General features: G+C 53.0%; 4 protein-coding genes; 3 read left to right on the plus strand and 1 right to left on the minus strand.

The window, feature by feature from the left end:
• Window positions 1-876: 876 nt before the first annotated feature.
• On the plus strand, window positions 877-1,878 carry RCC_06584 (related to GTP binding protein (EngB); the record flags this gene model as incomplete). Its single annotated transcript, XM_023771847.1, has 1 exon — window positions 877-1,878. The coding sequence occupies one exon, from the start codon at window positions 877-879 to the stop codon at window positions 1,876-1,878; it is 1,002 nt and encodes a 333-aa protein (XP_023627615.1).
• Window positions 1,879-2,213: 335 nt separating this feature from the next.
• RCC_06585 (related to DNA/RNA helicase MER3/SLH1, DEAD-box superfamily) lies at window positions 2,214-6,777 on the plus strand (the record flags this gene model as incomplete). XM_023771848.1 has 3 exons in its annotated part: window positions 2,214-3,810; window positions 3,863-4,205; window positions 4,254-6,777. 3 exons carry the CDS (start codon window positions 2,214-2,216, stop codon window positions 6,775-6,777), a joined length of 4,464 nt encoding a protein of 1,487 aa, XP_023627616.1.
• Window positions 6,778-6,983: 206 nt separating this feature from the next.
• Window positions 6,984-8,659, minus strand: RCC_06586 (related to aerobactin biosynthesis protein iucB (epsilon-hydroxylysine:acetyl coenzyme A N epsilon-transacetylase); the record flags this gene model as incomplete). XM_023771849.1 has 2 exons in its annotated part: window positions 6,984-7,101; window positions 7,164-8,659. The coding sequence occupies 2 exons, from the start codon at window positions 8,657-8,659 to the stop codon at window positions 6,984-6,986; spliced, it is 1,614 nt and encodes a 537-aa protein (XP_023627617.1).
• A 1,126-nt stretch (window positions 8,660-9,785) lies between these two features.
• On the plus strand, window positions 9,786-15,263 carry RCC_06587 (uncharacterized protein; the record flags this gene model as incomplete). The annotated part of the gene is made up of 1 exon (XM_023771850.1): window positions 9,786-15,263. One exon carries the CDS (start codon window positions 9,786-9,788, stop codon window positions 15,261-15,263), a length of 5,478 nt encoding a protein of 1,825 aa, XP_023627618.1.
• Window positions 15,264-15,608: the final 345 nt, after the last annotated feature.

Here is a 15,608-nt window from a genome sequence, read left to right on the forward strand (position 1 = left end):
TATTCGACGAATTTCTTATAATTCTACCCGATTAAAGCGAAAAAATGTACGTCCTTTGTTTCTTCGTCGTCGCGGAAAGATTCGCCTTTATCTTTATTACGTATAAGTCCGTGTTTTTTTCCTTTCGTTCGTTTCGGTATTCGTTTTATTTTCGAGGGCTTATCCTTATCGCCGACCTTTCGATAGATAAAATGTCGATTCTCGCTTTTGCCTTATCCGTAGTAAAACTCGTCGGAAAAGATTACGTTTCTCTAATCTTTTTTTCGTCGTCGTTCCTAAAGTTTTTTCGTCGTAAAATCCTCTCGATACTTCGCGTATTTTTCGTCGAGGGCCTCCTCCGTTCTAGCTATATATCGTCCGTATCCTCTTTTTCGGAGACCTCGACGTAAAGTCCTTTCTAAAACTTTCGGAAGTTAGGCCTCGTATCGAAGGATTCCGAAATCTACGTCGTAGTTAGGTTCCTCGATTATTCGGATCGTATCGTTAATATTTTCCTCCGAAAGATAAAGGACTTCGTCTCCTCGATATCCTCCTCTAGGATCCTGTCCTTTTTCGAAACTCCGTCGTAATTTTAACCTTAAAACTTTAGAAACATATCCTTTATCTTTTATAAAATCTAGGAATATATCTAAAATTGTCTAAAGCTATAATTTACCGTCGTATCGTCTAGATCTTTCTAGAAATTCTAGAATTTTCTTTGCTCCTTAAATTTCTGATTTTTTAGGAGTATCTAGATATATAGGCATTGTTTAGATTGTTTTGTATTATATATTAGAAGAAAAAACACGTTCAAATTGCGACGAAGATCCTCGGCTATTAACGTTTTGTTGTCCGCAACTTGGGTGAGTAAAGATCCGACATCTTTGTCGAACAGCAATGTTGAACCTCTTCCTTATTCCGACTGCTCTTCGGCGACTCATACTATCGCATCAGAGCTCTCCGACTGCTATCAGACGACTAACCACAGCTGCCGTCCATCACGATGCTCTCTTTGCGGACGTGGACCCTCCCACCTCAAAGGCAACCTCGACGGAGTTGCTCACGCTCACATCCTCTACCTTGAACTCGTATCATGTCTCCACCCCTCCAGAAACTGCGGAACTCAAGAAAGCCGCATTGTTCTTCTCGCGCGTACCACCGACTCTGCTCTTCAGCGCGCCCAACTTCCGCCACTTCCCACAATCACACTTCCCAGAAGTGGCATTTCTCGGACGCTCCAATGTAGGGAAAAGCAGTTTGTTGAATGCTCTCTTCGGTCGAACCAGCCAGAAAGTGGCGCATGTTTCCAAAAGACCTGGTCGTACAAAGACCATGAATGGATTCGGAGTCGGTGGAGAGGGCATGACGGGTGCCAAAGGCAAGAAGAAAGAAGGTGAGACCAAGAATGACGAAGCATGGAAGCGGTTCGGGCGTGGCGGACTGATTGTCGTTGATATGCCTGGATATGGCGGTGGCAGTCGAGAGGAATGGGGAGTGGAAGCGCTCAAGTACCTCGAAAATCGCAAGCAGCTCAGGCGGACGTTCGTATTGGTAGATGCTGAGCACGGATTGAAGCAGTCAGACATCTCCCTGCTGGTGCATCTGCGGAAACATGGCATTTCGCACCAAATTGTGTTGAGCAAGGTGGACAAGCTGTTGTATCCTCACACGAAGCCGCCCGGACCTCAAGCATTGCACAACAGATTGCTCAATCTGAGAGAGCTTTGCGGGAACATCCGGCACACACTGAATGAGGCGGTCGAGGGCGGGCGAGATACGATGGACGACATCCTGTGCTGCAGCGCAGAGAAGACGTTGGACCAGCGAGGAAAGAATTCCAGGATAGGGATCAATGAGATTCGATGGTCCGCCATGAGTGCTTGTGGGTTGGAAGGTTAGGCTGGATTGTATGCGTCGAGATGGCGGTGTTGAGAATGGCGTGCGAAGTGTCAACATGCTCATTTGGGAGAATACTGGCAAGATCCTCGTTTCAAAACTACCTGGGCTGCAACAGTTTCGCCTCCGTGTGCCGAAAGAAAAGGCTTCGTATGGGATGTGTCGTTGGTCGGCGATATGGGAAGAGTAGGAACGACGTCGTTCCTTCCTCAGACGGCAAAGTTGCCTAAACTCACGTTCAACACCACATTTCTTCCATCTCCATTCACAAAGACTTGATCTCTACTCTCATTCCACCTGTTCTCAGCACAGTCTGCTCTGCAAAAGCTACCGAAGCCATGGAACAACGCATCTTTGACCAGCTCGACCAGTTGGAACGCGGCGCGAGGGAGACCCGGCCCCTTAGCGAGTACGACGGCGACGAGAGCCATGGCAAATACGAAGGTTCAGGCTTCGAAGACCAGGAGATACAGATGGACTCATTTGGTGAGCCTCACAGGCAAATTGGTATTCCGAGACTGATGTTTTCAGACGAGCGCCTGCTCCGGCAGCCAAATTACCATTCTCGCCACAGACAAGCAACACTTGGCCACGCCAGACTGTCTCTTCCACATGCTGAGCAAAATATGCAACAGTATGCTCCGCTTCAGTCACAACAAGATACGTTCGCGACTCAGGCTTCTCGCTTCGCGTTCGATGGTCCGCAGCCTGAGCTCTCGAGCTCTTCTCCTCGCCGCCAGCTGCAGCCATCCAGTCCCAGTCCAGCTCATTTCAACGACAGACGCTATTCATCTGCAATTGGCACGTACGAAAACACGATGCCGAGTCAACACCATCAACAACAGCGAGCGCCCCAACCGCGGCAATTACCCCTTCAGCCACGGCGTCGTGAAGAAACTGGATTTGAAGATCTGGAGACGGTCGGAACGAGGACACTCGACGATGAGCCCAACTATGCACCTAGAAGGCAGGAGACATTCCGGCCACGCAACACGAGTAGCACACCTGTCGTTCAAGGCATCACGCTTGTGTCGACCCGACAGCTCCCAGATCTAGTTCGATCAGTCTTCCCTTTTCCACTGTTCAACGCTGTGCAGTCCAAATGCTTCGACATACTGCTCAATACCAATGATAATWTCGTCCTCTCTTCTCCGACTGGCAGCGGCAAGACTGCAGTACTCGAACTTGCAATCTGTCGCCTCATCTCGAGCTTCACTACCGGTTCGTTCAAGATTGTGTATCAAGCGCCTACCAAGTCCTCGTGCTCTGAACGCCATCGCGACTGGCAAGCGAAGTTCGGCCCTCTCGACCTGAAGTGTGCAGAGCTGACTGGTGATACCGAGGGTGCCCAGATGCGAGACGTACAACACGCCAGCATCATCATAACCACCCCAGAAAAGTGGGACAGCATGACACGAAAGTGGAAAGACCATCAAAAGCTCATGCAGCTGGTGAAGCTGTTCTTGATTGACGAAGTTCATATCTTGAAAGAAGATCGCGGGGCCACACTGGAGGCCGTTGTGAGTCGCATGAAAGGCCTGGGAACGGATGTCCGCTTCGTGGCCCTCTCCGCTACCGTACCAAATTCGCAAGACATCGCAACGTGGCTGGGAAAGAATCACACCACCCCGCATGTGCCAGCGCCAGTGGAGAAGTTTGGCGAGGAATTCCGCCCGGTCAGACTTCAGAAGCACGTCTGTGGTTACCAGAATGCAATGAACGACTTTGCCTTTGAGAAATTTCTCACCAGCAAGCTGCCTGAGGTCATTTCCAAATACTCCCAACGCAAGCCACTGATGGTGTTTTGTTTCACGCGCATGGCCTGCGTTGATACTGCAAAAGCTCTGGCAAGTTGGTGGTCGTCGAGCATCCCACCGGCGCGATACTGGGAGTCGCCACGTCGGGTGGTGACTGTTCTTGATCAGGACTTGCGTGGTGGGTGTCCTAAAGTCCCCACTCTGATGTTTCATCTGCTAATCATGAACAGAGACAGTATTGTCTGGGGTTGCTTTCCACCATGCAGGGCTGACAACAGAAGACCGCCTGACAGTGGAAAAGGGCTACCTGGCAGGTGATATCAATGTCATCTGCTGCACGTCAACACTGGCGGTCGGTATCAACTTGCCGTGCCATATGGTCATAATCAAGAATACAATCACATATCATGCATCCGGATGCAAAGAATCTAGCGATCTGGAAATCATGCAAATGCTCGGTCGTGCTGGTAGGCCGCAATTTGACGTCAATGCAGTCGCGGTCATCATGACACGTTTGACGCGAGTTTCGTTCTATGAGAAGATGATTTCCGGACAGGAGTTACTCGAAAGCTGGTAAGCTGTAACTATGAACGACCCGTGATCCCACCTAATCGTTGTCAGCCTCCATTTGAACTTGATCGACCACTTCAACGCAGAGATTGGTCTCGGGACCATCACTAGCGCCTCATCCGCAAAGAAGTGGTTGACTGGTACATTCCTCTACGTTCGGCTTCGCGAAAATCCCGAACACTACAAGCTCGAGGGCGACGCACCTGGTCGCAGCCTCGATGAGCGGCTGGAAACCATCTGTAGCAGAGCTATCTCTTTGCTTGAGCTGAACGACTTGGTTCGTGCGACTCCCAAACTGCAATGCACTGAGTTTGGTGACGCCATGGCTCGGTATTATTTGCAGTTTGAGACCATGAAGACCCTGCTCGCTCTCCCGCCAAATGCAAAGATATCGGAGATACTCTCTGCCATTGCGCAGGCTGCCGAGTTCAAGGACATTCGCTTTCGGGCAGGAGAGAAGCCTGCATATAAGGAGCTCAACAAGAACATGTCCATCAAGTTTCCGCTGCCTGTTGGCATTGATCAGCCGGCTCACAAAGTCTCGCTTGTGATACAGTCCGTTCTCGGGGCCCTCGATTTCCCTACAGAGGACTTCAAAGCGCGGACTGAGTACACAGCTTGCAAACTGACTGTTTTTCAGCACGCCAATCGTCTCGTTCGATGCATCATCGACTGTCAGCTGTACCTAGAGGACTCCGTGGCAGTCCGCAATGCACTGATGCTGGCGAGAAGCTTTGGAGCCCAGGTATGGGATGATTCACCCCTGACTTTGAAACAGCTGGATACCATTGGGCCTGTCTACGTCCGCAAGCTAGTTTCCGCAGGCATCAAATCAATCGAAGCCGTGCTCAGCACAGAAGCCCACCGCATAGAGGCTGCACTTTCTCGAAACCCACCATTCGGCGCCAGTCTTCAAGAAAAAGCAAAGGCCTTTCCCAGGCTCCGCATCTCCCTAAAGTCAATGGGTGAGCCGTCGGTCAAGAAAGGCTTGGGTGTGTCCATCAGAATGAAGGCCGAGATTGGCTTTCTCAACGAAAAGGTCCCGGAAATGTTCAATCGCAAGTCGGTCTTCGTCTGCGTGCTCATTGATACTTCCGACGGCCGCAAGGCTCACTTTGTCCGCATTAGCGGGAAGAAGCTAGGCAGAGGCCAGGACATGCTCTTCAGTGCCGACTTGACTTCACCGGGGCAGCTGGTAAGAGGCTTCATCATGTGCGATGAGATCGCGGGCACTCAACAGACCGCCACCATCAAACCAGAAATACCGACCTTCATGTTTCCAACGCCCAAGAAAGCAGAGGAAGTCGGAAAGCAGCGTGAGGCGGCAAGTGGTGCCCCAAACACGTCAAAGCTTCGGGCTATTGCGGCCACCAAGCGCAGACCACAGGCAGAAGACGATGATTTCGGCGATGCTGGTCTTGATGATGATGACCTTGTGCTTGCAGAAGCCGACGGATTCGCAAACATTGACGATCTTGATACCTCTAATGATGACAAGAAGTCCGCAAAGAAGACTACGGACAAGAAGAACAAGCCCGCCAAGAGCACAACATCAGAGCCTAAGGAATCCAAGGAGTCGTCCCAACTCGCCAATGGCAAGTGGACATGCCTACATGCTTGCAGGACGAAGAAGACTGCTTGTAAGCATGCGTGTTGTCGAGATGGTCTGGATAAGAAGCCCAAGCCTCCAAAGTCAAAGGAGTCAAAAATAACCGAGCCCAGCTCCGATCTCAAGCAAACGCGCCTGGACATGTCTCAAATCAGGAAGGCAAAGCCGGAAACGCATACTGCTCCAGTTGTGCCACGCAAAGCCGCCGACTCCAAGGAGATCCGCGAGCTCGATCGTGTGGCCAACAATGGAAAAGGCTCCACGTCCAAAGTGCCGCTACTCAAGAAGGATGGCAAGCAGACTCGGCGTGTCGAAGAAGCTCCGTTGGAGGACTTTGGTCTACGGCCACTGAAGTCAGATCCTATCGACGACGATGATATGCTTGATATCGCAGATCATGTTGACCACGATGATTCGATCCAGGCGGACAGCGGCCATGTGGATCTGTCTTCATTTGCTGACCATCACGAAGAGAATCACGACACGACTTGCTCTTACTTCGATGATGATGTTCTTGACGATCTACCTTTCGACACAAATGTCCTTAATGCCGATGCTCTCGACATCAGCGCGTTCAATGCCGATGCTCTCGATGCCGATGCTTTCGGCGATGATGCCCAGGCCTCCCTCGCATTTTTGGAGGACGGGTCTTACCCCGAGAGCGCCTTTGCAGACAAGATCAAGGACGGCCTCGACTCTCAGGGTCTCAACGACGACGACGGCGTCCCACCAGCAAAGAGACAAAAGACCACTCCCCAACCATTATCGACTCAGCTTTACGGAGAGGAAGTGCAAGGCGTCCAGAGCAATTTCACTACTACCAAATTGCAAGGCAATGAATTCTTCGAAGAGGTTCTCGCGGGTAACGCGCCTCAGGCGGACGAAGCCGAGGAGCAAGAGCAAGAGGGTAGCAAATCATGGTTCATCCGGAAATTTGRCGAAGAAGATTTCAATTTCGTGGACTGAGAGCTGTAAACAWCATGAACAGGTGGCAGAGCGATGTTCCACTCGGTTGTCGTTACAAGTCGGAAGCATGATTCGCAATTTGCTGCGTTGTTCGAGAGGCGTGTAAAAGGAGGACTCGAGAAGCAAGCACTAGAGCACGATGTCTCCATTTCGATTCAAGATTGCTCCGTTGTTAGGAACAGGTATATCAATCATTTCATCATTTCTCATATTGCGGGAGCCTCCCAAGCCTCCCTCTTAATCTTCATCAGATTGCTCTGCTTATGTGGGAAGGAAATCTCCCGCTCCTTATAAAATCCAGCTTCCTCGCAGTATTTTCGTAATCTGTGACATCGATTAGTACACATTCGCTCAAATTGACACTCCACATAAATGACGATACGTACTTGACGTTGTCCACTCTCGGCTCCAACATCACCACATTCGTCCTCGAGTCCGCCAACCAGCAATAATGCACCAGAGCATGTAACCATGCTCTCAAGCGGTGCGGACCACGGAACTCTTGCTCGCCTACAAGCACGTGGATACCGCGATCGAAATCGCCGCAGTCGCCTCCTAGATAACCTCCCAGTCGATCCTCCTTGACCCAATAGATTTCGAAGAAGCCAAAAGGCTTGCCGTCGAAACATCCTATCACAGGAATAGCATGCTTGGCAGTCAGACCGTGCTTGAGGAATTCCTCCTGATGAGATTGTGGGCCTTGCTCACCCCAGCTGTACGCCACACGAGGGTCGTTCATCCATTTGTGCAATAGTTCCACGTCTGTCATGTGCATTGTTTCGCTGCCTTGCGCACTGCTGCTAGAACTGTCGGTTCCTTGATTGCCGCGAAGAATGTCGCGTGCAGAGGCTAGACTTCCCTCGGCTTGCGAGAACGGACCATTGTAGGGAACCGGACGCTTGCTGAGAGATGCAACGCGGAAGCTGAGATATTGCTCCAAGCTGGGAATATAGCGCATGTAGATCGTCTCACCTTGCCGCGCGGGTTTTGGTCGCAATGGGTGCCGGACGTTGTTGGTGAAAGTGTATTGAAGGGGTGCAGGTGGATAGTATGTGGGTAGATGGGATGTAGAATGGAAGGGACCTGGAGGCGTGCTGGAACGAAATTGCCCAACCGTCTGTACATGCCTTTCTTCCTCTGATCGGGCGGGATGCATGCTGCTGCGATTCGGACTGGCAGGCCGAGATCCCGATGGACTGAGAGTGGGAAAAGGGGCACTACTAGGAGTTGGCGTGAGGGTAAAGAGATACAGCCGCGGATCCAGCTGCCAGAAGCTGCGGCGTGAGACGAACATGTTGTCCCACCCTTCTACTACGGTCCCCGTCACACCATTGTCAGGGTTTGCTCCTACGCTGGAGTCTTCCGAAGCAATCAAGCCCATTCGCTCGAGCTTGGGCAGGAGTTGTTTGCTCTTGAAGATCCCTTCTCGATTGATATTGATCCGCCATTCGCCCTTGGGCTTGCCTGCATCTGGGGTGTCTTTTGAAGCAGCTGTAACCAACTGCGGGCTAGGCTCTTGCTGGTGAAAGTACCAGTACAAGGTGGCCCACAGCATCATGGCGATCTGCCGTGTGGGACTCGTGGGTGCCCGAAACTCCTGGGACGAGGGATTAGAGATGGAGGAGATGAACATGTGGTCGTTGCGCAGGCTCGGCTGTTTGTAGCGGTGGATGTGAGTGTGCTGCGGCACATCGTCTTGCTGCCCCCTCTGAGGAGCATGATCGGCCTCATCGTCCTCGGTGTTGATAATGATAGTCCAACCAGGAGGAAACACGTTGTGGTGAGTATGCAGGTCGTTCGCCTTGAAAGAAAGGCCCCCAAACACTTGCCCAACTGTCAAAACTTGTCCATTGGGGAGCGATACAGTTGATGTTGGAGCCATGATTGTTCTTGCCTTTGCACGTTGCGCTCCGACTCATACCCTTCGACGGGCAGATCCCAAGATACCTTAAGATCTTGACCCGCAAGCCCTCTAGTTGCCCCGGTCCTTCTCTTTTTCTCTCCCACACAGCTAGGGCAAAGACCAGCCGACTAGTGTTTGCGCCGAGCTACTCCAGCTTGGTCTCGGCGGAACGGTGTACAGGATTCTGGTGGATTCAGCACGTCTCGAGCATCCGGCCGGCTATAACGTCCATGAGGTATAGTCGTAGTGGTTGACGATGTCAAAGAGAACCTTATTCGAAGTGACAGACGTCGAGGTCGTGCTCATACTTCGATAGCGCGAAGTTTCGTCTGTTCCGCGCAAAAGCCAGACAGATTGGGTGCGGTGCCCCTCGGTGGCTTGAATGAAAGTGCAAGCGCCGGCCCATCAATTGGAGGCATGACCCAGGTTTCTGGAATGAAATGGACCGAATGCTCTTCCTGAGTCCTCCAGCTTCCTTCTTTGCCGATGTCACAGCGATGAGACTGCCGGCGCGTGTTTCTGGGAGGTGCTGTCGAATGGAGAGTCCGGTAGATCTATCTGCATTTCATCATCATCATCATTGTCGAGGCCGGGCCCGCCATCTCCGGTAAGGTATGTACTTTAAGGCAGACCAGACCAGGACGTAATCTTGCGACGCCGTTTGATATAAATCAATAATCGATAAGTTACTCCTATTCTCCGTGGAGCCGGGCTTATTCCTTCTCGTCAGCCACTCAAAGTAGATGGGCAGGGTCGCTTATTACTAAACGCAGGCAGCCCGGCACGAGAATCGAGTCAGGCCATGTCCAATTCAGGTAGTCGAGGTACATAGTTCGGGGTCGAGGGTAGAAAGTGCATGTGGTCGCGATGCACCGGATATTCTCTGCACCATTAACCTTTTCTTAATCCCCTCGACACGTGTGCATCTGCGAGAATTCTATACTCCATACACTACACCTTCCCGACTTTCCTTTGACGCGTCCGTGACAACGCCGGAGAAAGTGGCTTTCCAGCGAAGCGCGAGAAGCTGACAGAGGCTCAGCTGAATGAACATGATCGGACATGCGAATGCGATCAGAGGACTAGGACCAGCTGTTTGGTAAACATGCTCCCACAAGCCCAATCGACCCTCGGATCACCATTGCAAATCCAATTCGACTTTGAGCTGGACTTTGCGCCGCCCAGCTTTTCCGGCGATGTTGCCTCGGAAATCAAGGATGGCGTCAATGAGGGAGGGGAGGCCAGCGAGGGCCGTGGAATGGGCAGAGAAAGAGACGAGAGAGGGAGAGGAGATGGAACGACAGCAGCAATAGCAGGACGTGGGCTCTCCAATGCGGGACTTGGAACGGACAGTCAAGCCGATGATCTGGACGACTTTGCACGCGCGATTGAGCTCTCGCTCTCGAGACCAGGCACATCGGGCAGCCAGACCGGCGCGAGTGCACCACCACAGTTCCACCCTTCGTTGTTCCCTCACAAGGCAGTCTCCGACCCCGCGACAATGTCACCGATCATGTCCCCCATGAGCCGCTCTTTCATAGACAGTCGCGATAAGCCGTACGGGCCTTCGCCAACGCCCAGACCGCCCATGATGATGGCAAACCACAGCTCCCCAAGCCTGTCGCGACCCGATTCCTCCGGGGATGGGTTGCGCAACACGACAATGCCATACCATCCTCGCCTCAGTCCCAGAATCGCCATGCATGAGCAGTCTGCTGGAACAAACTATAGCGGTTCCACTGCACGCCCAAGCACTCGTGCGTCTTCAATCTCCAACAGCTTGACCATTGGTACACCGTACCAGGCTACGTCGTCTGCGTTTCCCTTGCCACAGCACGTTCAGACCAGACCCAACAACGACAACACAGAGGCGATGGTGGCTGGAGTGAAAGTTCCCACTCACCACACTTCGTCTGCCCCGAAAGCAGCGACCAAGTCGGCAGCTAAGCCGGCGAGCAAGCAGACGACTAAACCGGCATCAAAACCGGCATCGAAACCGGCAGAGTCGAAAAGGAAAACTCGCTTAATCAACCCGCTAAACCTGCTGCAACGGAGGAAAAGTGAATATCCCATCGATCAAGGCGACGAGGAGCGAGCTCAACGACAAGCTCAAGCCCAGGCGTTGGCTCGTCAGAGGGATGTCGTTGCCTCTGGAGTGAACAAGCCTCCGCCGGGGTTTGATCCTCGCATCAAAGGCAAAAAGGTGCATGATTTCAGTGCACCGAGAGGGAAGCGTAATACATTCGATGAGATGGATTTGCCTTTACCGCCTCCAGGGCTGCGCAGCTCTACAAGCCCTAGTCTTGATTGGCCAATGTCTCCAATGTCAGGAAATGCCTTTCCACCTCGTACTGCCTCCTTGGTCAACCGAGGCCTGCGCCAAGGTGGATCGGAGACGCCTGAAAGGAGGAGCACGCACACACCCGTGTTTGTTGAGCATCTCGGCGAGGACCCTGAGGCCGAGCGTCGTGTCAGCTCAATAGACGCGGAAAACCTTGAAAACAAAGCATTCCTGCAACGCGTTTCGAAGCAATCTGCTGTGACAACCACCTCACAGGAGAGCCACATATTGCCACCTTTCGCGCGGCGCAGCCAAACACTTGACCCTCTGCAAGCTAGCTTGTACCAGGACGACGAGTCCAGGAGGTCGAGTGATCCCTCGACGACGGACAAGGACCATGACACGTCGCTCAGCTCTCTTGGCGATATAAGTCCCATCACCGCAAGAAGTAGCGCTCAAAATTTTGGAGCTGTTTCTCCGTCTGGCGGAGAGAAGAGCTCCCGCCCTGTCTCAAACATGGCACCAACCGAGCACATCACTCGACCCGCAAGAACGTCCTCAACTGGGCAGCCTCGTCGTGACCCAGCCGAAGTCACGACCAACAACTATTGGGTCGTCTTGGCACCTCCAACTGTCGAGACGATTGCCGAAGGACCTGCTGACAGCTCCCCGATAGAGCCACCTGCCACACCACAATCTTCCTCACAGGGTCCGCATCTTGCGAGCCAGGGCATTTCAATTCGACGCCCTGGCTCCAAGTCACAATCTCCAACGGGAAGAGCAAATTCTCCCGCAACTCCGTCTCACACAGAAAAGATGTCTGCTACACCGACGCCGGACACAACGCCCGATTCACGGTCACCTGCTACCTCGAGAAAGCTTGTTGAGAAACGCGCTTCGGCAGTAGGACACGCCAAGCGAGCCTCTGGCACTCCAAAGAAACATGCAAGTAACGCATCAAGGTTCTCCTTCCAGCTGGGTGAAAGCACAGCGCAGGAGCAAGCGCTCGAGGAAAAGCATCGCAAAATTGTATCTAACAGCGGACCCTCGAAGCAAGCGACACACGCCACCAGTCCTGACGAGGACGAGGATGAAGACGACTACTTCGACGAAGACGCCATGGACGACATGGACGAGATGGAAATGCAGTCCGAGCAGAGTGCTGACCACCAGCCCACAGTGCCGCAAAGCTCTCTATATCTCCACCAGGCCCGCCAGGCTCTCCACGGACCAGAGAGTGACGACGGTTCGGCGTATGACGAGGATGAACCGGAGGTGACAGATGAGCGAGACGTTCCTTATGCCGACCATCCTGCATTTCGCGCCCACCCAGCCATGGCACATCAATTTGCCCACAATTCCATGCTCCCAGTAGGGAACGAGGACTATGACGGTTGTTGGCGTGACAGCACGCTTGACTCGTACATGAGGGAATCATATTATTCGTCACCGCAATCTGAGCACTCCCGCATGCAAAGTAGGGGGTCAAGAACTACGGTGGACACAAGCTCTCCTCTGATCCAAGGCTCTGGCGCGCCTTCATTCCAAGACTATCTGTCCGCGAACGACGGCATCAAGGGCACAAACCACATGTCTACGCCTCGGTCTAACATACAGGTCTCGGCAACCTCATCTCCCATCAAAACCGTTCGACCTCCTCTTCCTGCTCGGGACAGTGGGAACAGCGAGCGCAATCGAGTGGCGAGTGGCATGATGTTCAACCCTAACCTGCCCACACCGAGTTCAGAGAAGTCCCCGTGGGTCGGTGAAGCTACGCAGAGCTCAGATCATCACGTTCGCGATATGAGCTTTTCCACTATCAGTGAAGCGCAAAGCCTGAATTCMCCAGGCGGCGCACCAAATTCACGACCTGTCACCCTCAACCTCAACACACGAGGTCCAAGTCAGCACGACGACCACGTCACAAGCCCGAAATTGGACAAGGTGACACTAGCTGGACTTGAGAATGGCCAGGTCAATGCCAGGAGTAAGCCTCCACCTCTGACATCTCCGAAGAGTGCCAAAAGTTTCCGTAGCGATGGCAGACGCAACGGATCCGTGGGTGGCTTGAGCTTGAACTCCCCACGGAGCCTGTCCAGCCATGACTCTGCCGGTAGCGAGAGCTTCGAAACGTTTGCAGAGAGCAGTGGCTTCTCAAGAGTTACAAGCCCACAGGCCGGGCGCAGTAACGGTGGCGATGCGCTATTACGGGCTAGCGACAAGGGGCAGCAGTATCAACGCGTGTCAGGGGCAGGAGAGCAAGTTGAAGCTACTCATCCAAACAATGGTCTTGGTCTCGACACATTCTCAGGATTCGACTTTGGACAGCAAAATCCCCCGCTGGCGACCACTCCGAACAATTCTAGGAGCCCCGTGACCAACACATCTGATCCTCACAAGAAGGGACATAAAGCGCGATTCTCGCTCTTTCCCCACCAGACAAACAGCGGCAGCAGACCAGACTCGAGAGGATTGCAAAAGGATGCAACTCCCTTGCAGTTCACAATGCCTCAGTCAAATCGGACTACAGCGTCACATTACTCCGGCTTGAGCGATGCGAGCCACAGTACGGCTGCAGCGGGTAGCATGGCCAGTTACTCTCCAGTGCGGTCTTCGGCTATGCCGGACTTCCACTTTCCACGTGCAAGCGGGATGCACGACGACGAGAGCAAAGACGACATGTATTTTGACGATGGCAACTTTGAACAAGACATCAATGTTCCGCATCCCACTGCGTTTGATGAGAATACCTTCGACGATGATGCTTTCTTGGCCAGACCCGGTATGAACGTCGGCGGTCGAAGGGAGTTAAGTAATGGTGTCGTTTCTACTACGAGTGTCGGACCATACCCAACCTTCGCAATGCCCAATGCCGTCAAAGCACGCCAAAGGGAGTCGCAACTGATGCTGGAGGATCTTATTCTGCAAGAACCAGTTGATCCGAAGTTGATTCCGCAGCGCAATCCTTCTGAGGATGCAAAACGTTCGGGACTGAGCGACCGAGCCCCCCCTCTAGCCGTGGAACCTTCCAACAGCGAAGAGGAGGCCATGCACATGCAAAGGACTCTTGACAATTATCATGCGGCTCTCGCGAATGCAGCCAACAGAGCTGCGGCGGACGGGCGATTCTGGCGCGAACCAAGCTCTGCGTCGCAAAGCATCAGATCTAAGAACGAGGATGGCAAGAGCACGTATTCGTGGGATGAAAAGAGCGTCTCGTCCAACGTCGAAGAAGACGACGAGGGCCCGCCGTGCAACGCCGTTGCGGAAGCAAATGAGTTGAAAAGTCTTCCCCGAGCATCTGGCATGGCTTTTGATTTTGGCTTTGGCGAATCGACCATGGACGACGTCAATGATTACGACTACGATAACGATGATGACCTTGTTGCAGCAGCGAATGCCGAAGCTTTGGCAAGCGACGACGAAGGGTTCTACGGCCAGGAGTTCGCGTTCTACGGTCGGCCGCGCGCTAACTCCAACGAGTTCAACCCTACCATTGGCGGGTACTTTGGAGAAGACGGCGACGATGGTCTGACCCGGAACAAGAGTCTCAGAGAACCCAACCTAACGCCAATCACCGAGCGCTCAGAGTTTTCCACGCGCAATTCGATGATTGGGCTTGGTCTGGGCATGCCATTGTACGGCCCTCCCAGCGCCGGTCTCTACGGCTCACAATCCCCCGCGCTGGCCCGCATGTCGGTCACACCACTGATGGAGAGCGAGATGTCATTTGAGGAGCTGCGAAGACTGCGAGGTCAAGCTTTCGGTGGTAGCAGTAGAAGTCTTCAGAGTAACAGCGCTCGTTCGAGTGCGCAGTCTTTGGAAGGCTCACTGGTGCAAGGAAACAGGCCGGGACTTTCCAACCCACAGCAGAACTCTGGCGCCGGGACGGGCACATCGTTCACTTTCCCGTCCCGAACGCAGAGCAGCGATTCAAGCAACCCTTCGAGTGTGCAGGCGCCCGTCTCAGGGCAGGCATTGCATGAAAGTCCGCAATCAGCCACTTCCAGTCAAGGCAACCCGTTCTCGATGGATGTAGACTTGACCCCTAGGAAGAACTCGCAGCCCGTTGTCGACCACTCCACAGCGAAGAAACTTCCGAGAGAATCCATAACGAGCCAAAGCGAGGGTCAAACTTCACACTCACGGCAAGGCAGCAATGCCGATTCCGTCACGTATGTCAGGGAACCTGATCCGGACAACAGTGGGAAGCCGCGCTGGGTCATGGAGCGTAGACGTACGAGCGAGCAGGGCCAGCTGCAGCTGATCGGGAGGGAACTCGTTCAGGGAGGGTGGATATGATGACACTGGTGTCGCAGGCGGGGAGATAGCAATGGATACTAACGATAATGTGTCTTGTATGTAAGAGGCTCTAGCGCGGGTGTTTTTGTTTCAAGGGTTCGAGAGCTTTTTACCGAAGTCAAGCGATTGTACGTCAACAGCGGGAGGGCATACTGTTTACATACAATGGGTCTGGCGCCAGTGTTTGCTCAACCGGCCTTGTATAGATATCATTCCCTGCTACAAAGGAATCTGTTGCGACGGTGTCTTGACCCAGACGTCACTTTGAGCCTTTGAAATGCGCTGTATCCGCTGCCGTATATCCGGCGTTCTTTCCATCACTCCGGCGGTCTCCACTCCTTTGCG

Source organism: Ramularia collo-cygni (genome assembly GCF_900074925.1).
Source record: "Ramularia collo-cygni strain URUG2 genome assembly, contig: RCC_scaffold09, whole genome shotgun sequence".
NCBI lineage: Eukaryota > Fungi > Ascomycota > Dothideomycetes > Mycosphaerellales > Mycosphaerellaceae > Ramularia > Ramularia collo-cygni.